This window comes from Phaenicophaeus curvirostris, chromosome 4 (assembly GCF_032191515.1).
Source record: "Phaenicophaeus curvirostris isolate KB17595 chromosome 4, BPBGC_Pcur_1.0, whole genome shotgun sequence".
NCBI lineage: Eukaryota > Metazoa > Chordata > Aves > Cuculiformes > Cuculidae > Phaenicophaeus > Phaenicophaeus curvirostris.
The window spans coordinates 14,572,329-14,595,560 of record NC_091395.1 but is presented as its reverse complement, the minus strand read 5'-3'; the positions used below and the strand labels follow the sequence as shown (position 1 = coordinate 14,595,560).

Below are 23,232 nucleotides of genomic sequence, written 5' to 3'. Positions count from 1 at the left end.
AAGTCAAGGACAAAAGGGAACAGAGGAAAATAAGAGTCATTTTCACTTCTCTCCTGCACAGAATTACAAATGTATTTGAAGAAAATGAACTGTGAGATGATGCATGTAAAAATATATTGCTCTACCGTGACTGGTGATGGTAGAGTTATGTTGTATATTTAGGCACGCATCCAGAAAAAGGTGACTGCCAGTTCACAGTTATGAATCATGAATCTCAAGAGCAGAATAAGAGGCTACAGTGTGCTGAACAGAACAGAACAGCAGTAATTAATGAAGAGACCATCAAAACACAGCTAACTTCCAAGATGTCAATCAAGGATTTAAAGTATGGCAACAAAGGAAAAATGAAGGAGAAAGGCACACTAAGAAAGGGCCATATAAATTTCAGATATCTCTGCATTGATTTATTGTCTTCAAACAGCAATAGTCACAGAGCTACATTCTTTGAGGCTAGAAAGAAAATTCCAGTTGTGAAAACACAGCTACAGTAGCAAGAGAAGTGATTTAGTAAGGGAATGGCTTTATCAAACTAGATAGCAAAATGAGGTTAGTGAACATTAGAAGATCAGGACCCTGATTTTGATTCACGATATGTTAAAACATGAATTATTTCTCTCCAAACCCTCCTAAAACCACACAAGTAACCATGACTACCTGTTTTATCTTTCAGCAAGTCTTTTAAAGGTTCACCAGAAAATTTCAAATGCTTAAAAAAGTCATCTCCACCTGGGGCAAGTTATTTTCTTTCCAACACTTAAAAGCCAGAGCACAGATTCCAAAACACATCCAGCTCCATGGAAGTATTTGCCTCCACATCTACTGTTCACTGCTCTTCCTCAATTCTTTTTCCAAAACAGTAATCCATATCTTTTCAGTTTCTTCAAATCCTGGCTTTTTACCTTGAAGCAGTGTCTTCTGTGTTTAACCCTATTATTCAGAAGACTAGACCCAGGAAACTACAAATCCAAATAGGCAGCAGAGGCTCACCTGGTTTCAGAGTTGACACCGTAGGCTCTCTCCCAGCTTCTACCTGTTACCATTCTCTGTACTGTGAAAGTTCAGCAAGAAACTTTTCCTTCTATCTTGTCCTGTGACTTTTGCAGCTTTCTGACTCCAACTCTCTGCAGTGGAGCAAATCAGTAAGAAAACTTCTCCAAGATGCTCAAAAAAAAAAAAAAAAGGAATCTTCAAAGAGCCTCAGGCTAGCAGTTGCCTCCTCCAAGGTAACTTGTGTCCTACCTTCAATTTTTTCTGCCTATTAGTCTCAGGTGCTACTCCAATCCACTCAGATTATTTAATAAAGTGCAGCTGGGATACTCTGTGCCATCACATGAACGTTCACTCGTTCCTTACACCTGATGTTTCCTCATCATAAACAAAAAGCTGGATAACAGACAAAGAAAATATTATGTATGCTGCACTTCAACAGCTTCAATAGCACAGAAAAATTCACAACAGCAGGAAGTCACTAAAACTGGGACCCTGCAGAAATCCCACCTCTAAGTTTCTGAAACACTGCAAAGCTAGTATTTTGATTCTAATCCCCGTTTAGGATGAACAGAGAGGCAGTATAGCCCAAAGCATACAAGACACTAACATCCAAAAGCAGTCACAACATAAAAGTGTCTTTTCTTACTCCAAAGCTATATAAAAAGTTTACCAAAGCTTGCACAGGATCATCCAAATATGAAAACATTAAAATAAGAAACACTTCTAAGACTTGCATGATGGATGGTTACAGTACTGATAAAAAATAAAATAAAAAAATAAATTAAAAAAGAAGTCACTGTCGCAGTGCTGCATTCCAAAAAAAAAAAAAGAAAGCATCTTTGGGAACAGCTGAGAATTAATGTAGCAGGGGCTGAAGATGTCAAAACTAGAGACAGTGGCTGAACAGCAAACAGTGTTGTTCTTCTTTTTGATCATCTTTAGATGTTACTTATTTTTAAGACTTACATTTGTGCTATGACTGCTTCTTTATGAAAAATATTTTTTTTTAAAAAAAATATGGTTTTGGAAATTAAAAATACAAAAAAGTCACTGAGTTCTATTAAATAGGGAACTTGAACATTATGGATTTCCTCCCCTCAGGTGGAAGAAGGGGTAGTTTTAAAAATGTATGCTGAACCAAACAATGGAATTAACTTTAAAAAGAAAAATATGGGATTGACTAATTCTCCAAAAAGGGCCATTCCTCCTTAAAGTGACACACACATGCATGCATCTGGCTGAACACACGTTCATCTCTGTTGCTCAGCTTTCCCTCATGCTCCTGTTAGTGATGCACGGTTTGCTACAGCTGGGCACAGGCACTGGATCTCCAGTCAACCCCCAGTATCTCAAACTCCACCATCCCAGCACTTGACAGACCTCTGGCAACTGCAAAGGAACAGTCCTTCCTCACCTCTCCCCAGGGCAAAAGCAGATGTGTGGGGAAGATAGCATGGAGGTTCCTCACCACAGACACTGCAAGGAGCAGCGAGAGCTCGCTGACAATGCAATCTGAGTAAAATCTCTTCTCATACAGATGTTGTATGTTGAAATCTCACAGAAACTTAGCTAAGCAGCTAGGATACTTCAGTGTTACTGCATCCATTCTAAACTTGCCTGGCTGAAAAAAAAATTCTTTCTGCCTACACTACTCATTTATCTCACATACTTAGTTTAGTAGGGTTACTAACCTGTACTAATCATAAATGTCTAAGCTCAGCGTATCTTCATTTCTAGCTGTTCCTCCTCCAAGACCATATCTTTCTGGTTTGTGAAGAGTCTACTAAAAAGTGGACAAGACAAAGTTTTAATCAAATGTAAGCAATACCAACAGGTTTTATTCAAAACTTCCAGTAAAGAGGACTGACTAGTTTTGGAATAAAGGTACTTAAAGTATTACAGCTTAACGTGAATATAAAAGATCAAAGAGAAGAAAATAAACCAAGCAGTAAAAAAAAATAAAAATTAAAAATATATATATATATTTTTTTTAAGTTTGAAATAGACCCACACAGGGATTTTGAAGTCCTCCAAACAATTAACAGTTCCTCAGTTTGGCAAAACAAGATTCTCAAAAAATTAAAAGCCTATTTCTGCTACTTAAACTGTATAAAATCGCTCAATAGTTAAAGAGCACTCTGTACAATTTTGTCTTGAAATACACAGAGCTGCAGCCTTCAAACTGCAGGAATTAATCATTTTGTCCTCTTCAGGGGTAAAAGGATTAACCACCTGCACAACTGTTTTTGGGGAAAACAAAGAGGCAAAAATAGCCAGAATTAACAAGATGAAGCCACTATAAAAATGAAATGCACAGCAAAACTCAGACCTCAGTTTAAACTAACAAGCTATGTTTACAATATATTCTACACTTCAGTCATCGTTTTGCCTTCCCATTCCCCACCTCCCCCCATTCAAATAGTCCCAATTCCTTTATGGTCTAAATCTAATTCATTTCTAAACTCTCAAATACACCGTACATACATTTAGCAAAAAAACATATCTAACATTCTTACAGCAGTATGGTCAGGACACAATTTCAAAGATTATTATACAGTTATTGAGATTCAATCTTATGACTTTTTTTTTTTCTTTCAAAGAGAACAGCAACCATCAGCTTAGACAAATGGTTCAAAATGTACTGCAGAGAGCCTGCAAAAAGCAGGCTTCACCAACATCACCTCTCAGCCCCAGAGGACACAGCGTAAAACAGAGAGCGCTGAACGTAAGGAAGAAAGAGAATTTCAGAGTGCCAGCTACAGGAAGATCCTTTGGGAACTCCGTCCAAAAGATTGTAGGTTTGGCTCGGTCATCCTTGTTGCACTAAGCCCTGCAAATCAACTTTGCAAGAGTACATTACAATGTAAACTAAAATTCTTAATACCAACAGTATGTCAAAGAGGGTTGTGGGGTTGGTTTTTTTTTTCTGAATCCAACAGTTGGTCACAGAAGTCAAGTATTTTCATGGCTCTTTTTCAGCTGTTGCCACTTCAGGGTTGGGGGAGGGAGAATAAAAATGTGTGTGTCTGACACATACATCCTTCAAGTACATGCAAGGCTCAATTGTTTCCAAAATGCAGGATCTTGGGACCTTTTAAGACACTGAAGAAATAGGATTATGAGGAGAGCCCATCTGAGTAAGTACTTTATCCAGCCACTGAAGGGGACCATGAAGATGTATCTCTATCCAGCATGGAGTGCTTGTTACATCCTGGCGGTGATATTCGGCTCCCCAGCCCTGGAAACAGAATTATAAGTTGGGAAAGAAGAAAATCACCTTGTTTTATAATATCAAGTACATAAGAAGCATACTTCAATCATCATCTCTCTTACCAAAATACTTCAGTTTTCAACAGTCATTATCAGCATGGTAGCATAACACCCTTGATGCAACAACTATCATCACATTTCAACAAACAAATCTGAAGTTAAAAATAAAACGAAATTCTGAAGAAGTGTCATTTCGAGATCTCTTGATCTGCTGGAATGAAGTCTTGAAACCCTTAAAGACACAGCCTGTGGCAGTGCAAAATTTCCCCATACCTCACAGCCAGATGCATAATGTCCTAATAAAGCCTCTAAAAAGGAGGATAATCAAGTCTTCTCTGCCAAGACCAAAACCAGAAAAAACTATGGGGAAATGCTGCCAAACAGATCAACAAATTAAAAAATGAAGTCATAGGCTGACATTACGGAAGTGAGGATGAGGCATCTGTTTGTGAAGAACCAAAATATCTTTTGCAGGATGGACACAATAAACTGAGCAATAAGTCAGAAACATGTCTTTTTGGAGAAGAAGGGCGTGATCATTCCCCAGCAGGCTATTTTCAAGTTGAGAGAAGATAGGTTTTGTTTCAGCTCATAGCTGATTCTGTTACAGTGATTACCAAAGATATAAGCATTGAAAACATTTAAACAGCATTCAAAATCATTTTGTAAGTGAACCACTTTTGGGGCAGGTCTGGAGAAAAGCCTAAGATAGCTGCAGGTACAGTTTGCTCTGTTCTGTATTAACCCCTAATGAAAGAACTACCCAGCTCTCAACACTGTGCTAGCAGCTCTAAACATTGTGCAGTGCAACATCCAATATGCAGAAGGCCCTGTGCAACCGTTCAGGTCACATTGCTGCAAAACTCTGCAGGCTGCAGAGCTACAAATAACTATTCCATTTTAGGAACCCCTGTCGTAGCACATCTAGAAGTTTCTACCCTCTTATCAAGAAGAGCACTTCAGCATATTACCATCTGCATTTGACTGCTTTCATATATGTGACCAGCCCTTTTACATCAGTCTCTATGGTGACACTCACAGCCACATCACAGATCTTGACCCCTAGAATAGAAAGGGGTATATTATTCTAAATAATTACTGCTGCTCCTAATTTGGGAGCTGCTGGAGAGGACAGGTTTAAAGGACTGCGCTATCTACAACCCTACACCTGCTGTAATGACTTACACTGCAGTCCCAGCTCAACTCTCGAAAAATACCACCCAAGGAACATGAGCATGAGGTTCAGCTGGGCCTCTTGCAGGACAGGAGACAGCATGGACCATAACGATGGGCAAAAAAAAAGGGGCAAAAGCTGATACTATGCAATGAATTGGTGGCTTTTCCACTTTTAGGCCAAATAATTAATGATTAAATTATTTTCAAACTTACTTGTATTGTACCTTTTCATATTGCACAAAATTAGAAAGACAAGCCCTGTAATTCCAGAGTAATTATGCAAATAATTCTATATATACACACAGACTATCTATACATATATTAAATAATTCAACTGCAACAGTAAAAATTAAATTAGAATAGTTAAAAGACACGATAGAAACACTTCACAAATGACTATATATTTATGTGAAGAAACACCTTCTGCAAGTCACTTCAAGCTTTCTAAGTATGTGCGTTAGATGTATTTTTGGTCCACAAAGACAACTTTATTTCTTTAACACCTGTTTTAAACTTTATTCCATACTTAAAATTCAACAGCTGCTAACAGATCAATGGAGGGAGGCACTGGACCATTCAAAGTCAACACATAAAGAAAAGAATAACGTATTTTTCTTACAAAATAATCTCAAGGAAGTCTTCACATACCTTTACGAAACTCATACGGAGAGTGCACATCTTGGTAAGCTCATACACTGTCTCAAAGCCATGGTTCACTGACTGAGCCAAAAGCTGAGCAAATTCTTGATTGTTGAAAATCTTCAGACTGCAGCCACTGGGAATTTTGCAGACCGTAGTGGGATGGAACCCATGATGGTAGTTGCAGTTCCGACTTTGCACAAAAATACTGCTGTCACTAAGACATTCAGCATATACTTCCCCTCCAACATAATAGAGGTGAACACCTGTGAGGAGAAGGATAACATACAGAGATTAAATTAATTCACACTACCTATTTTTCATGCTCTTCTCTTCACAGTGATGTTTCTGCTTAGAGATAAACAGTAATTGCATACCAGACCATCATCTATTTGTATTCAACCTTGATTTTGACTTTTCTGTTTCATCAGCAGGCAATCTGGAAGGTGTGTACATATGTACACACAAGGGAAATTGGCAATTCCTGCATTTTAACATGTGTATTCAACAACAATAAAGTAGCAAGCACTGCAGTAGTTTTGATGCAGTACATCACATGGCTTGCCCACTTGAACTTTTTCTCATTATGTTTATGTAAAACAATAACTGGGAATACAAGAGGAGACAGCAGAAACGTACTGCATGATTTGTAGATAAGAAAGCGACCCTGAGCTGGATTATCTGGAAAAGCTCTGAAAGCTGTTTTGGGTAGTGTGAGTTTTTCCAGCTCCTAGCCTAATTTCAAAAACCTAGGAAAAGAAAATGGCCCTTATATTACTCAGATCTATCTGTCAAATGAGGGTACACATCAATTTTATAGTCCTTTCCCTTTCTGCTGCCTGCTCCCCCGATGGAAGAAAGCCCCTGAAAAGCAACATACACAAGGGAACCTTTGTGGAGATTTGCTGTCAGTAAGTAGGACTCAATCCCAAAGGCTTTGAGAAAGCAAGAAAATGTGCCTTTTGTATTTAAAAGGATTATTCACTGTTTAAACCTTCCACTTCCTACAATGTCACGAATCAGAGAAGTGAACACACAGAACATAAAAACTAAACTGAAGTCCAATCAGAAATCCTTGACTGTGCTCCGTCCTGTCAGATTTTGTTGCTGACTACGCCTGTACCTGTGTGGGTAAATATATACTCCCACCTGAACTTTAAAAACATTTATGGCTATGCCTTCAAGTTTGGGATTTACTCCTCAAAGACTAACAATTCTACATCATCATTAGTTCTATATATTTACTTATTCCACGGCATCTTTGTCTCTTCCACCCTCTATTTTGGTACATATGCTTCAGTTAAGTGCTAAAACAGAACTCTCCTTGCAGCTGGGCTACTTTTAATAGGAAAATGGATGAGGCGTTAAATAAATATCCTGATACATGGTAAGACAGATGGGGAGGAAAAGAAGGAAGAAGTATTAGAACTTCAGTGGCACAGCACAGATGTGATGTAATGCTGACAGCTGCACAAGCTCTCACGTAAGGAAAGGCTCTCCAGAACAAGGCCTCAGTCTTGAAGACCTGACAGTTCTCTTCAGTTTCAATTCTTTGCTCCTCTAAGGAGGAGGAATATACTAATTGGCACTTAAAACATACATGCTACTGTTTGGGCACGCTGAACACTCAAATGTCACAGAAAATTTAGAGTTTACTAATAACGTAAACACCTAGACTATATGTCTGTTGGGAATGCCCCATTTGCAGAGCAACATTAGTTTTTGCCTGTCATTTGCATTATAGGAGAGTTCTCAGAAAAAGCACTATAATAAGTCAGAAATAAACCAGAAGCTTTTCTCTTTCGCAGGACACTGACACAGCTGTAGAAGAGAAGCACATAATTCCCACTAAAGGAATCAACACCAGCCTGAAAAATGCATTTGGAACTGTTTTACTAGGTTGTCTCTCTAAACACACGTTAGGATAGCTAATTTATGTTATAACTAAGGCTAGCTAAAAATCTGGTGCCAAGAACTATAATTTGCGTTTCCATATACACCAATAATCAAAATAAATCAAGACATTTCATTAGACAAACTGCCTTAAGCTCTCTTTCTAATTAAGATTATGATAGCCTTTGGGCAATTAAAAATTGATTAAGGGTAAAAATTTCCTGTGATTACACACCAGGTAAGAACAATACTTTGCTTATAAGACCTGGCCAGAAAGTTATATATTTACCAACACAAGCACTTATCACATGCACTTAGGAAGACCATCCCACTCTTGAGGCAAGTGGCCCATGTTGTCACATCTAAGGAAAACGTCCCTCACAACAAATGGAGGCAAAGGTCCAAAACTCACCTTTGCCAATATGCCGCCTGGTGTTCTCAATGGTGGAGTTGCGGTTAACATTCGAGAGCAGCCCCAGGCAAAATCTGTTCTTGTTGTTTGAAGGATCAGTGAAGCCATCCACCAGGATGCTGGTGGAAGAAGCGTGGAATGCCTCCCCGACACGATTATTCAGCTCATAGTAGACAATGGAACACCAGTGCTTTGGCTCTTCGTAAGCAACTGCCTGAACATCTAGAAATCAATAGTGGAAACGTGACAATCTAATGACACTGGAATGTTTGAGATGTAGAGATACATAAACCTGCAGATTTTGGCCGAAGATGAATGAAAGATGAGCTGGATAAGCAACTGCAGCTAAATGAAGGCTTTTCTATCATCAGTTATTTTTTAACTTTTCATGGCCAGAGACATCAAACAGAATAATTTCACCTCAACTTTACTTACACAAGACTTACAAGAGACAAAGGTCGGCACTAGATACCAACAGAAAAGCACAGGAAGGTCTCGGGCACCTACCAAGCAATGCCCTAATATCCCTGCCACATCTTCTACAACATGCTATGATGCGGGCCCAGACAGAAGGGAAATGCTGTGTTATTATACAGCTCAGCTTTCTTCTCAATTTAGTAAATGAACTTGTACATCAGTTCATTTTACTGAGCTACCAAATTACAGGTCACCTCTACGCTTACCGCAAAGTTGTGTAGTGACAGGGAGAAAGAGCATCACACGAGTGCACAAAAGACCATTTTAAAGTTGGATACCAAGAAGTATAGCAAGGTAGCTTAAGTACACAGTCAGCAGATCAATCTTTCAGCACTCAGGGAATGCACAAATCTTTCTCCTGGGCTTCTTCGGGGAAGGGCAGGAGACTTCAAAAGCTATGAGAGATTGATGTTTATTTGCAGAACACGAATGAAGCACATCTTCAATATGAATAGATACTGCTTGGGACTGGAAGCAGAACAAGGGCATAATGCACAGGATCCTAACTGTTATGCTGGCTGAAGAGCATATGAAAGGAAGATGATATTATCTAATAAAAAGCTTGTATCTATTAAGTGCTACCAAATGCAAAATCTGTAACTATTCATCACCAAAAAAATTTCTTGTTGAGTAATACCAAGGATTTCTCAGAACATTATTTTCCATTCTCTGGTAACAGGAAGCTCCTCCTCAGCAGCTCCTGACCAAAGCTGGGAACTGCACAGAATGCCAACAGGAAATTCCTGGTTCACAACTTCTACCCATCAAGCTCTAGAAACACATGGAAAGCTTGAGGTAACAGTTGTGACTGTGCACGGGGAACAATTTCTTTAGATGACATTTAAAATCTTTACCAAAGGGCTTCCCGGTGGGTGTCCAACGACAGCATAGGCTTCTTCAGATATCTGCACCCACTGTATATTCTTTCAAGTGCCAAATACAGCTACAAATTGTTACACTGCCTCCAAAAAAAAGAAGGCTAGCAAAGGGATGTGGTTGCTTTATGTGGTTTCTTTTAAATGGAGGAGACTATTTCACTGCTAAGCCTAGCACAGTTGGATGTGCTGCTAAAATACCAACCTTGCAGATTAAAGCTCCAACTACAGGTCAAAGTGATAAAATGAAAATCAGGCTGGTATTATGGAAAAACTTGTTTCTGTGGCCAGAGGCTCCCTTCCCCCAGCCCCCAAGTCTTTACTGAAATCAGCCAACTATGACCAGTGTTCATATTTTCTTTTGTTCACAGATCATATCACTATTGAGTTCTCTGACACGTGCAAAGCATAAAACAAAAAGTCTGTCTCCCCTCCCCCAGCTCCGGTCCAGCAGTGCATAGCGGATACAAAAGGTGGCAAATAATCAAAAGCAGGATAACACATCCATCCTACATCACTGTGCAAAACTTTGGAGCACAGTGTTTACTGCTGACCAATGACTTGCCTAAAATACTGGTAGAAAGGAGCTAATATTTTCCTAACATTTTCTATCCTTTCACGTCACTGTAAACCCTCCGCCCCCAAAAAGCAATCACTAATTATTAGTAAGAGGTTACCACACTTTTAATTCCCATGAAGATGCCAGCGATTATCAAAGCTGCAGCTTTGCCCCAGTTCTCAAAGTCAGGAAGAAATCTTGCCAGCTGGCCATTCTTCCAGAATGAATCATATCTCTCTCACACAGATTTCATACTAACTTCCTTACATTTGCTTTAAGTCATGCAGAGCAGGTGCGTTTGGTCTCTCTATTCCCAGCATGGGCCAACAATGGAAATTACCCAACTTCATTGACAGGATGCAGCTTGTTAAATCAAATCTCTCAAGAGTAACAAATCACCACAAAGAACATGCTTCTAAAGTTTGCAACAAAAAATGCTGCAGTAAGTTCACAGTAAAAAACTCTTCTTTAAAAAAAATAACCTGCTGCAGGTTGTAAAAGTAGTGCAGTTCTAATATAAGAATAATAAACACATAAAGGCACACAGAAGTAAGAGGTTTGGGGTTTTGGTTTTTTTTAAATTCAGTGAGAGAGATGAAAATCCATTGTACTAAACTACTAGGAGAGAGAAATACTAATAGACACAATTTTTACTTTGAAAAGGTTTAATGTTAAAAAGCAAGAAGAAAAATGTAAACAATTTTCTCTTTATCAGTTCTCATGTAATAAGAGGAATTCTAGAGCACTTGTGTATATTGTGAGAGGGACAAGCTATGCAGTTAGGCATAAACATCGACAAATGTACTTTGGGCCAGCAAAGACTCTACAGACAGAGAGCGTATGTGATCAGCAAAAAGTGGAAATGCTACAGATGGGGTTTATCATATGCAAACCTCATTCCACACAGAGAGTAAATATGTTAGCACAAAAGCTATCCTAAGTTGTTCCAAGAGGGCAAAATACACTTCCTGAAACCAGACATTAAGCTTAGCAACAAAACAAGTGAAAAAAAAAAAAAAAATTCAAACAACAGTTAAATTGTTCATATGCCTGTGATCTTGATAATCATTTTGGCACAGTATCCAGCTTGCTGCTCTTTCTTGGCATGGGTCACAACTGCGTAAGCTTATGTGTTCTCTAAAGGGGCTATTTCTCACAATGTGATGAATGCACTAAATCCTTTACTCGGCAGTCACAGCTGGCTGCAAAGGCTTTTGAAAAGCAATGTGTAAGAAGACGTCTGTGTCACAGGACATAAAGCAATAGGGTTGTTGTGGTTTTTTTTCATACAGATTTTAAAGTCTGTAGCAATGCCACACCTCAGGCAGACAGCTCTGAATTCTGTATCAAGTGCTATCACTGCATGACTCAAAGATAAAACAAAAATGGGGAGGAATGGTGGACAAAAAAACAAAATACAAAAAAAAAACCCTCAACCACCCTTATGGGGGTTAAATTACTAAAAACAGAGCACACTTTAGGGACTGTAACTTAGAATTCAGGACAAAAATGTAATAAGAAAACACAATTTTATGAGATCCGCTGTCTCAGAGGAAAACAATACATACATTTCAGCTGCCTATGTAAAAATGTCTCTGGGCATTTACATAACTAGCAGTATTAGCATTCATCCTCTGATTAAGTCTTCGCTTGGAGAGCTACATTTGACCAAATGTACTGTCATCAACAGTTCAGGAGGCTTCATATAGAATTAACTGCATTGTTCTAATAAATCAATGTAATCATAAGAAAGAGATTCCTTTCTTTGCACACATGTAATTTCAGCATCATGCACATAAGCGTGCAGCATCACAGGAATTCTTCCTGTTCGGGGACTAGTGGAAGTTCCAGATACAAAATGTAAAATTACTTTGGTCTTTTTAGTTGCTTGGGAGTAACAGAGTAAAAATGTAAAATGTATGGGTTTTTTTAAAGAGTCATGTGATAGCCATTTGTCCTAAATCAATATTTATATTTATAAATTTTTATATCCAGATTTACTATTCCATCCCTTACAACAACAGAAAGAAATTACATGGCTGTTATGTTTTTTTTTCTTTTCCACAGCTGAACATTTTGCATAAGATACATACTTTCAAAACAAAAACTCAGTTATTAAAAGTAAGTATTGAAAATTCTTTACTCTTGAAAAGCAAAACAGGAGATGATAAGGAAAATGTTTTTACCTCCTCGGTGTATGTCATGAGGAATTGCAGGTGCCATCATGTTGGTATCCATTGGCTGGGAAGTATCGTGTGTCATCTGCTCTTCCGGAGGCAGGTAAGCAGGAGGGGGAGTATCAGCTAAATATAGAAAAGGCAAAGATACACTAGTCCTTTCCTCTCTTTAAAGTATATACACATACCCTCATAAACAGTTTTAGTCTGGAAATGCTTCCAGCTTGACTCACTATAAACTTCCACCCACCAGAAATCTGAGAAAGCAATCATGGACCTTGAAGCAGGAAAGCAAAGAATTACCGTGCATATTAAGCACAACTGCAATAAAGCCAAGTCACTTCCCCCGCGATCAAGCCACAGAAGAAAGCTCAGCTATGTTTCCAGCCCACGTTTTTTGCAGGTTGGAAATACCATATAGACATTAAGGTACAAATAGGTTTCAGGACTAGGCCAGAAGTAGATATGGAATAAGGGAAATGTGAACAGAAGCTGAAGCAGAAAACTTTCAGTTCTAACTTTTCTGTTTCCAACATGATTCTATCAGTAAATTATGCAAACATTCCAGACACATCCAGGAACTTACTATTCTCATTGCGAAGTGTTTGATTTATTTCCTTAGATCGGGAACGCTAGAAAATGCTTGAGAACAAATTCTACAGAAGTCATCATGTGGGCCTGGAATTTATCTGTCAGTGTCTTATTGGCTGTACTGCCCTGTTCAGGATTGAATCACTAGCACGAAACTAGTGCATGCACAATAACCATACTCACTAAAACACTGCTTTCAGCCCTGTCTGAAGCATCCCAGCCAGGTTCTTATGTTGCTCTTTAGCTGCCTATTTCGCTTCTGGGAACGCTTCCCAAATAGCTTCTTAGAAGGTGCAGAAAGTTGCCAGTGTCACCATTTCCCAATACACTAGACAACACTCTCCTCCAAATGAATCTCACAGAGGTACATGCGAAAGAGAGAAGCCTCTGCCTGATCCCTTCAAGCTTTTACTGCAACACCTGAGATTTGATTGCCATTCTGCTGTTCCTAGTGAACACGGCTGCTGCTCATGCCACATTTACTTCCATTACCAAGAGCATGGATTGTGAACCATCCACAACAAATAATCACAGGTGCCTTCAAAACCCTGAAAACCAAATCAGCATCAACAAAAGGCAGGCAAATCACACCACTGCTTGCTTTTTTTAAATTTTTTGGGGGGGGGGGAGCATGTTTTCCATTAAGAAAACTTGTTCATGAAATCCATAACTGTTTATTGTTTAAGCGATATTCTGTTGAGACCTTTAAATCTAATGCTGACAGGTACATTGCTAATTCCCTTACTTGGATACCCTCAGTTGGAGAGAGCAGCAGAGAAAGACAGAGATGACAACAGGACTGCGTTAAAAGCTTAATAGTCTGCACTGGAGTTTAAGTCTTACGCTTTGCTAAGTTTTAAATGTTTGAGCAAACATGATGTTGGTGATACATAGATAGGGAAAGAAATTGTAAAGTCACTGGCAACAAACCAGTCAGTACCCAGAAAGTTTTCAGGATCTCTGGATAACTGCTTTGCTCCTTTTTTTAGCATTTTCCAAAAGTCAGCCTCTTTCCCCATTAGTGCAAGACAGACAACTGTTCAGAGCTAAGCAGCAAGGACATCAGCATCTTGACCTCTCCTCTAATTCAATTTTTTCACTGCAGCTGCTGACTTGTCTCTACAGGCATGCAGGCAGAACAGAGCCCTCAAAGGTCAAGTGAACTTCCACAAGCCAGTGTTCAGGAGGACCTTGTTAGAGAAGCCTTTATCTCTGCTGCAAGAGCTACAACCACACCAATCATTTTTTTTATGAAAAGGGAAGGAGAGACAGCTGATTCTGTGGTAAATTATAACATTTTTTTAGAAAAGCCAATACAAACTCTCTTTCCTTCCCTCCTGTCTCTGAAAATTCAGTAGTCTTCACTCACAAGAGTAAAAATTTTAAGAGAAATCACCATCAGCAGCAGAAATCTATGGAAGTTAATGTAACAGAAAACAGATTTTCACAAGTCTGCCACTTTGTTTACACATGCCCTTCCCCCAGCCTCCATAGGACACATGCAAACAGAACATCAGTAAGCATTTGTATGGAGTCCTTCTCCTAGAATTTAGATCAAGAAGTCTGTCACAGACTGCATCTGCAGTATTTTTATCTATCTGCATGTAAAGACCGAAAACAGACAGCTTCATAGAATTTTCTACAGACATCGGTCAAAGAAAGGTTGTTATTTCTTGGATTTTAGGAAGTAAAATAGCCTGTGCATTTCTTTTCAGGTCCTTAAGGAACTATGTTTCAGTTGAAGTATATTTGTTTCTTGAAATTACGTCATTACATGAAGAAGTTTTATCATCAAGTAGCAGCAGCATGATCCCCTTGAGAAACATCCTTCTGCTGCTGAACGAAAGCCTTGTGTTTATGATGCTCTCTTTCCTAAGCAAGGATGATCTGTAGTGTTACAATTCTTGCGCATTGAACCTGCTTTGTGGCTTAAACTGTTTAACTGGTTCTCGAAACAGTTTGAAACTCTCTTGCTGCTCTAGAATAATTTTACCATGATTTATCTGTTTGAAAGAGGCACAATATTAAACCCCTTAACATTACTACCAGACAAAACGATTACATAGCCTTTATTACCTTACATTTCTCAGCTCACTATTGATCACAAGTGTTGGCTGATAATTTGGTATTACCAAGCAAAAAAAACACGACAACAGTGATATCCAACGACCTACTTCCTTCTGAAGAAGTTGACCGTACCTGGCATCTGGAAAGGACTTCCCGGGTCTGAGCTGGCTGGAGAATGTGGGTAGGTGCTACTGCTGCTTCCAGGCGAGTTTGGATAGCTGCTGTTGGGTGAGTGGGGGAACGGGTGGCTATTTGGTTGCTGAAAAGAGTCCGGGAAAGTCGCATTGTGTGGCATGTGGGGCTCATTCTGTCCCAGGTTGCGGAATTGGGCCAAGAGGCTGTGCTGAGGGTTGTACTCGCTGTGCCTTGGAACCAGCACCGGAGGAAGGACTAGAAAGGGAAAAAGAGGGTAAAGCCACAGCATTAGAAATTCAATTCTGAAGATGTAGGCTATACAGGAGGAAAAATACATTCTTCCTCCCCCAGGGCAAATTCACATCTGTCTTAAAAACAAGGTAGTCAAATCTAGGAGTGCATGTCTAAGCAAGAACTCTTTTTCTTATATCCGGTTATTGCATAGCTTGAATTCATAGTGATAGTGCTAGTTTGCCAGATGAGAACTTGGTATCACAGAGGGCCAGGGAAGAAGAACCCAGAACAAACTACAATTATGCATTTAGTTTTATTCATACGAAGAAATGCTGGGAAGTAGGTTCATCATAATGCTGACACACAGTTTATTTAGCTGCACTTGTGATCCTGCTAATCACGTAACAGCCTGTAACCCAAAACCTTGCTAATAAGGACAGATATTTTTTCTGAAGACTATAGTAACACCAATATGCCTTGAATTCAGCCTAGTCCCAACAGCTGTAATTTTATTTTTAACCTAGACTATGTTCTTGCAAGTTAGTATTAGAACAGTTATTAACTTTCCAAGTCAGTTTACAAAATGTGCAATTTAGACAAAATTATGTAGTTCAAAAAAACCCAACTGAGCAGCAATTGAGCTCCAACTATGCGCTACTATGGGGTCAGAGAAACACACATCAGAAAGTACTTGTCTCGCCACACTCCCAAGGCCTCCTCACCAGCAGGAAACAAAGGTCTCTTTTTGACTGAGAATATGAACATGATACTAGATACACTAAGATAAAAGAATCAACTCTTTTTCCAGTGCCTCAGCTTCTACCTTTGAATGCCTCACAGCAAAGTCCAAGCTACGCAAAGGATTAACAGCTAATCTTGTTACAGACTGAGATTTTTGGGTTATGGGGGAAGAGGAGAGGCAAGGGCAGGGAGAGAGAGAGAGTTCTGCGCAGAGAGATGTGGAAATGAAATAAACAAGTTATTCCTCTGCACATCTGCCCCGCTTCAGCGCCTTCTTTTTCCAGCTCCACGGTCGAGCAGGACTGAAGAAAGGCCCCGGGATATCCTGCCTTCACGGGAGGGTGCCAAACCCCCACAAAAGCAGCAAAAGCAAGCCAGGTCACCATCCCCTCTTCCCGAGACTCCTGCCCTGTCCCTAACACCTGGTGAGCACACAGAAGAGGAACAGGAGCATGTGTTCATCACAAACCTATATAGACATAACTATCACTCAAGTTAAGAAAGGCATTTGGAGACAGCTGCTTCACCAAAAGGCTGAATTATGGACTTAACTGCAAAAAAACCCATCTTCTTGCCAAGACAAACACGCTCTTCCAAGACACTGGGGCAGTCCAAGACTCTTCCAGCATTTTGCTCACACAGAAGCATTTGGATACTTATCTAAGCGTCCTAGAGTCCGAGAGTACCAGGACATAGTTTGATGCACAGACCAGGCCCGACATCTAGGTCCATGTTTAAAATGGCTACAAAAGGATGGCACACACAAAACTCTCTATTCCTAAATCATGTCACAGATTAACTAGAAAACAAAAAAAAAGCAGGTTTCCATTGCACTTTTTTTGGCATATACCTAAGAGAGAAATGAAGCCACCAGATTTTTGCCTGCTAGTGGCATTAATGCATAAAACTTTGATCCCCAGAATCTTCCTTGAACATACACCAGAGAAAAAAACAACTAAACCTCACTACTGACACTAAGGCATCCTGCTAAGAGTCAGAAGCAGGTTTTAAAGATTTAATCTGATGCTTTACTTTCTTGGAGCAGTCTCACTGAGATTCCAACAGATCTCAAATATAAGGTAGATGTTATTCCAAGTAGATTCATTTGGATGTGAAAATTCTCACCAAATCCACTTTACAAGGCATAATTACAGCATTTTCTGACATAAAACATATCCATCTGCCAATCTTTGGAAGTTGCAAAACACTCCAGGAAGCTGCATCTCCCTCTGCAGTGTGATAGCAATGTTTGGACTTGATGATCCTGGAGCTCTTTTCCAACCTAGTGATTCTGTGTGACTGTGCCTTGCCTCTAATGCAATTATTCTCACATGTCATTGCCATAAGCCTTTAAAAAAAAAAAAAGTTACTCAACATTCAGGTGGGCATCTCAAATCCCCTTATTCACAACACAGCAAACGTCAAACCCAATATCCCTGAATATCAGGATCTCTCAGAATTAAGCAAGTTCTGTTGAGCTTAGCAATCCTTTTACAGTGAGGCCAAGCACTATTTAATTCACAGTCAACATTTGCTGAGCTAATAAATTACCAGTGAAAAAACTAACAATGAGATCATGTGTTAAAAGGTATTTTCCCTTTCCTGTCTTTATGATTCTTCCTTACTTTTCTGAGCATTAAAAACACAGCTTTCCTATCTCTTCCTTTCCTGTGGATGAAGGTCAAGCCATTAACTTTCCTAAAGTTAATTTGTGCAGAAAGTACATCACCTGCCTTTCCCATCCCCTACCTCACATTAAACAATGACATGCACTACATTACAGGAAGCCACACAATTTATAGCGTTTTAAAATAGCAGAACAGGATATTTTCTGTATGTTGTCTGTAATTCAAATAAAGCCATGCCAGATTTTCCCAAGGTATATAGACACATTTTCTCCTGAGAGGCAGAAGCATTGGTAGAGTTGAGAAGGACTGGAAATAAGAACAAGTTTCCTCTTCCCAGATCTCTCTTATGTAAATCCACACTTTTTGTCCAGCTGTTTAAACCTCAGATGATTAAATGCCAACTTCTTCAAAATACACGTGGAAAAGGGGGAAAAGAATACAACTGGTACTGATGCTCTGTACTGGGAACAGTGCTGCTCGATATCTTTATCAGTGATACAGACAGCAAGATTGAGTGCACCCGCAGCAAGTTTGCAGATAACACCAAGCTGAGTGGTGTAGTTGCCACACTGGAAGCATGGGATGTCATCCAGAGGGACCTGGATGGGCTGGAGAAGTGGGCCTGTGAGAACCTCATGAGGTTCAACAAGGCCAAGTGCAAGGTCCTACGCCTGGGTCGGAGCAATCCCCGATTTCAGTACAGGAGGGGGATGATGTGATTGAGAGCTGCCCTGCAGAGAAGGACTTGAGGGTGCTGGTCGACGAGAAGCTCAACATGAGCCGGCAATGTGCGTGCACAGCCCAAAAGGCCAAACCGTATCCTGGGCTGCATCAAAAGAAGCATGGCCAGCAGGGCGAGGGAGGGAATTCTGTCCCTCTATTCCTCTCGTGAGACCTCATCTGGAGTACTGTGTCCAGTTCTGGAATCCTCAACATAAGAAGGAGATGGAACTCTTGGAACGGGTCCAGAGGAGGGCTACAAAGATGATTAGAGGCCTGAAGCACCTCCCATATGAGGACAGGCTGAGAGAGCTGGGATTATTCAGCCTGGAGAAAAGAAGCCTCCAAGGAGGTCTTATAGCAACCTTCCAGTACCTGAAGGGAACCTACAAGAAAGCTGGGGAGGGACTGTTTACAAAGGGTTGTAGTGATAGGATGGGGGGAACAGGTATAAACTGGAAAGGGGCACATTTAAACTAGACATAAGGAAGAATTTCTTCACTATGAGAGTGGTGAGGTACTGGAACAGGTTGCCCAGGAAAGTAGTGGCTGCCCCATCCCTGGACGTGCTCAAGGCCAGGCTGGATGGTGCCTTGGGCAACCAGATCCAGTGGGATGTGTTCCTGCCCATGTCAGGGGGGTTGGAACTAGATGATCTTTAAGGTCCTTTCCAATCCGAACTATTCTATGATTATATGACACAGCACAAAGCGTCAAAAATATTGCAGAACTTACTTTGAGTGTTGCCCCTAATTCACACCAGCCCCTAATTCACGTACAACTTTAAATGAGGAGGAAAAGCCCTGAAAGGCCACATCAAGTGGGACAAAGACTGCAGCGCTCCAAATTAGTCCAACTCCAGGACAGTCACTCACTGCCATAAACTGATCTCTCTTCAGCTCACAGGCTTTTTTGCAAGCTAGCAGTTCCCACCAGAGCCACAGAGGAGTTAATCTGAATGCTCTTTGCTCAAGAGCGAAAACATAAGTGGAGACCAGGTCCTTCACGAGTGTGGGAGGGTGCCAGGAGTTCAAAACTTAAAGGGCACCACGTACCAGTTTTGCTCCCCTCACCCCTGCATAAAGCACTGAGCTTCTGGTCAGGTTGCAGCCCTCAACCATATGGAATAACAAATTACTGAGGCTCAGTACAGCAGGGGAGGAGGCTGATTACTGCAGCTGCCAGCTCCAGGAAGAGGTATAATTGAAGAGGAGAAGGCATAAGAGAATCAGCCTGTGCTAAGCCAGCACACCTGTTGCTATAAAATAATGAAGCAGCGCACATCTAGGCTGTGCAGATCTCCACAGGATGCTGAGCTAACAGTTTGCAGACAGAACTTCTCCCTTCCTCTTTACCTTATTCAGCGGAAGGGAACACAAATACTAAAAAAAAAAAAAAAAAGGAGATCAGATTTTTTAAAAATAATCATTATCATTGTTTCTATTCAGTAGGGATGCATATGTTTGAAGGAAACACTATTAAATACACTGTTGATTTAAAAAGCTGCTGCAACAGATTTGCCAATTCAACCTCATTAAAATGGTTAAAATCAGTCAATGGAACAGAACCACAAGTCATCTGACAGCTTGATTCCTGTACTTTCTCAAATACCAGATTAAAAGGCTTTATGGGCTATACTATAGTCAAATTTTGCTGCAAGATTTTGCGTCGAAGTGATTTGGAGCTAAGAGTTAATACACGACTACTAGCAGTAATACTACTAGTAATGGTTGAAGAAGAAGATAAACCACCTGGAAGCCAGGCTGGGTACGTTTGCAGAACTGTAGCTAAGGAGAGATCCTCTATCTGTCAAGACAGCCTGGGAATTGGGAAGCTGGTCTTTACCATGCAAATAATTCCCAGAGTATGCCTACACCAAACAAGTGGAGCTGTGTTAAAGAAATTACAGCTACAGGGCAATTTCACCCACAGGGCAATTTCATCCAAGAGCCAAGAATGCCAACAATATATAAGTTAGACCAAAGACAACCTAACCTGGCTGTTCAGATAAATGCTCCAACTACCACACCAAGAAAGAAATGCTTTTATGAAAATGTAATGGTGTCCTTTGAAGGAAGCTACTGATCTCTACTCTTTCTATCTCCAGCATGTCATCCTGTTCTTCAGAAAACTGTCCCAGGACAGTTTTTTTTTGTTCTATTTTCACATTCCAGAAATAATGTTAGCAAACATAGAAACGCTCCAATTTATGAATATAACTTCTTTCTTTTAAAGTCTGTTTATTAAAAAAAAAAAAATCATAATCCAAGCCTAAGAACTGGAAACTGAAAGGCCAAATGAAGAAATACAAGGGGTCACACATAAGAAAGCAGACTTTGATTATCTTCCCTTGCAAAAGTAGATTCTGTAACATTTCTGTGAGCTTTATAAAATAAAACTATAAAAAATAAAGATGAGCAATTGCCGCTGCACTTTTTTCTCTTAAAAATCATGATGACTTGGTTGACATATGTTCTGTATAAGGGTTTGTACAGGCTTATTATACCACAACAGGGCCCTCAGCCCTAATGAAGACCTGAGGGCGCTATCATTAAGACAGTGCACTTTAATTTCCAAGCATGATGTAAGTGTATTTTCATATGAATTTATGCAAAGCCACTTGTGTTTTACTAGAAAAACAGAACTGCAGTTTGGGAAGGAGGGAAATCCTCACACACCGGTTTGTGCTATCTGGAAATGGGTATGAAAACATGAGGCTGGGCAGGGGGGGACTTGTGGTTTGTACTCCATGCTCTAGATAGAAAATCCTGCAAAGAGAAAGTTGTAAGAAAAATGAAGAGTTGAGAGAAGAAAAAAAAAAATCCCCAGAAAAAAAAAAATCAAAACAGAGCAGCACTGTTGAACCACCAAATTCCAGCCCCCCTAGAAGCTCCCAGGTTAACTTCTGACCCTGTGGGCCACAGCAGCTGAAGTTGGCTGTGGCATCCTGGTGAGCCGCCCCGTCCCACAGTGGGAACAGAGCTGGGACCAACATATGCTCAGCTGAGCATGCTTAGGGTTGCTTGCTGGCTGTAGCAGTAGAAAGACACCAAAGCATGCTAACTGAAAGGGCTTGCCAAGGGCTTGCTTGTAAACAATAAAGCACCAAGTAGAAAGCGAAGTTTTAATGTCGTTAGGCTTTCCCATGTTGCCTAAAAAAAGACCTGGCAAAACTGAATATTCTTTGACCAGAGGACAAATTCTCACATACGAAGACACTTACACGTCTATACTTAAATAGAGTTTACTCTTGGTTAAAAAAAAAATTAATAGTGTTGTGGCAAAAGCAATGCCTGAGGATCTTGCTGCTTTATGTTGTTCCAATAGCACCTGGCTCAAGCAAGGCTGTGCTGCTGGCTGTGGTAGCATGGCTCTGCTTCATGCTTTTGCCAAAAGCAGAAATGCCAGGCTTTTAGACTTCTGCTCCAAACCTACATTCTAGTAATTGCAAGCAAAAAGGTTCAATAATAGCTACTCAGCAGTCTGGTTTGGGTGACAGACAGACAATCATGCCAGACTTTCTATTCCAGGAGAAAGCTGAGAGCTGTCTTGTTTTCTCCACTCTTAATTTTATTTTGCAGCTTCGGTAGACCACACAGCTAGATTTGTCATTTTACACAGTTACAACTAATGACTTGCTTTACTGACTTTACTTTACATCAGACATCTGGTCTAAATGCATTTGGCAAGTAATATTAGTACATTTCCTGCATTACAATATTCGGCTAACATTAGATTTTATTTGCGGATGCTCTGATAAGCTAACAGTTTGATTAAACTGACATTTGTCGAGGCCAATTTCACAATTTAGTACTAACTGTATGCACATTAGTGAAGGAGTTCTTGTAAGCGGACTTGGGGGGAGAAGCAGTTCTGATAGAGGAGGAAGTTACAGTGTGATAGTGTATATTAACTCAGACATTTACACAGACCAGAGTTCTAATTAGCTTTCTGAAAACCACAGTCACCAGCCTACTGAGTAGGTTAAAACTTGCAAGTCTGGTCTTTAAGTCAGAAGAAACATCTGAACCCGGTTAATTTTAAAGAAAGTAAAAAGGGCACAAACATATCCTTCTTGACAACTTTCACCCCTTTCTTGCAGCTCCTTTTTCTGACACATGGTGAGGTTAGACAAGGAAAACCCTGCTGTTAAACCATTCCCTCCTTTCTGCCCCACTGTTTCAATTCCTCTCCCCCAGGTTGCTTCTGGTGAGGGATTTTAGGACTTAATTCTGCAAAACTGAAATGAAGAAAGTTTTATCCTACTTGCCAAGCAAACTGACAGTGGCTGGCTATTTTGGAGAACCATCCTATAATTGTGCCCACCTGTTGTAGCATGCTATTTTTAAAGTTACGCCCAACAGCAGTGTTACACAGCAATATGGTAAAACTTCACTTTCTGCTCCTCCACCCACAGCCTGCAGAGGGGCAGAAATCCTGCTATGGAAATCGCTCTGGAACAAGGATTTTTCTGACTTGGTTATACATATTAACCCTGAAGGGATGCACCAGTTTTGCCCTCCCAGAGCAACTTCCCTTTCACCTTTGCTCCCCTGGCCCCTCTCCCTCCCATGATGCCGCACACTGGTGACATTAACCCTCCACCAGCCCTGGTGCTGTGGGAGTCACATCAGCAGCCAGGCTCTCT

At 40.2% G+C, this 23,232-nt stretch overlaps 1 protein-coding gene across 7 annotated transcripts in view; it reads right to left on the bottom strand.

Annotated features, from left to right (window-relative positions):
- Nucleotides 1-382: 382 nt before the first annotated feature.
- The window catches only part of SMAD1 (SMAD family member 1), a 53,231-nt gene continuing 30,381 nt past the window's right edge, over nucleotides 383-23,232 (bottom strand). For 5 of the 7 annotated variants that reach the window (XM_069855315.1, XM_069855316.1, XM_069855314.1 and 2 more), the window contains exons 3-7: nucleotides 15,259-15,516; nucleotides 12,478-12,594; nucleotides 8,381-8,602; nucleotides 6,085-6,341; nucleotides 383-4,228 (exon numbers count right to left, since the gene is read on the bottom strand). In XM_069855315.1, the coding sequence (XP_069711416.1) occupies nucleotides 4,085-4,228; nucleotides 6,085-6,341; nucleotides 8,381-8,602; nucleotides 12,478-12,594; nucleotides 15,259-15,516 (998 nt within the window). In that variant the 3' untranslated portion in view covers nucleotides 383-4,084. The remainder of the gene's footprint in view (nucleotides 4,229-6,084; nucleotides 6,342-8,380; nucleotides 8,603-12,477; nucleotides 12,595-15,258; nucleotides 15,517-23,232) is intronic. The other 2 variants (XR_011337319.1, XR_011337318.1) reach the window with 2 other exon arrangements.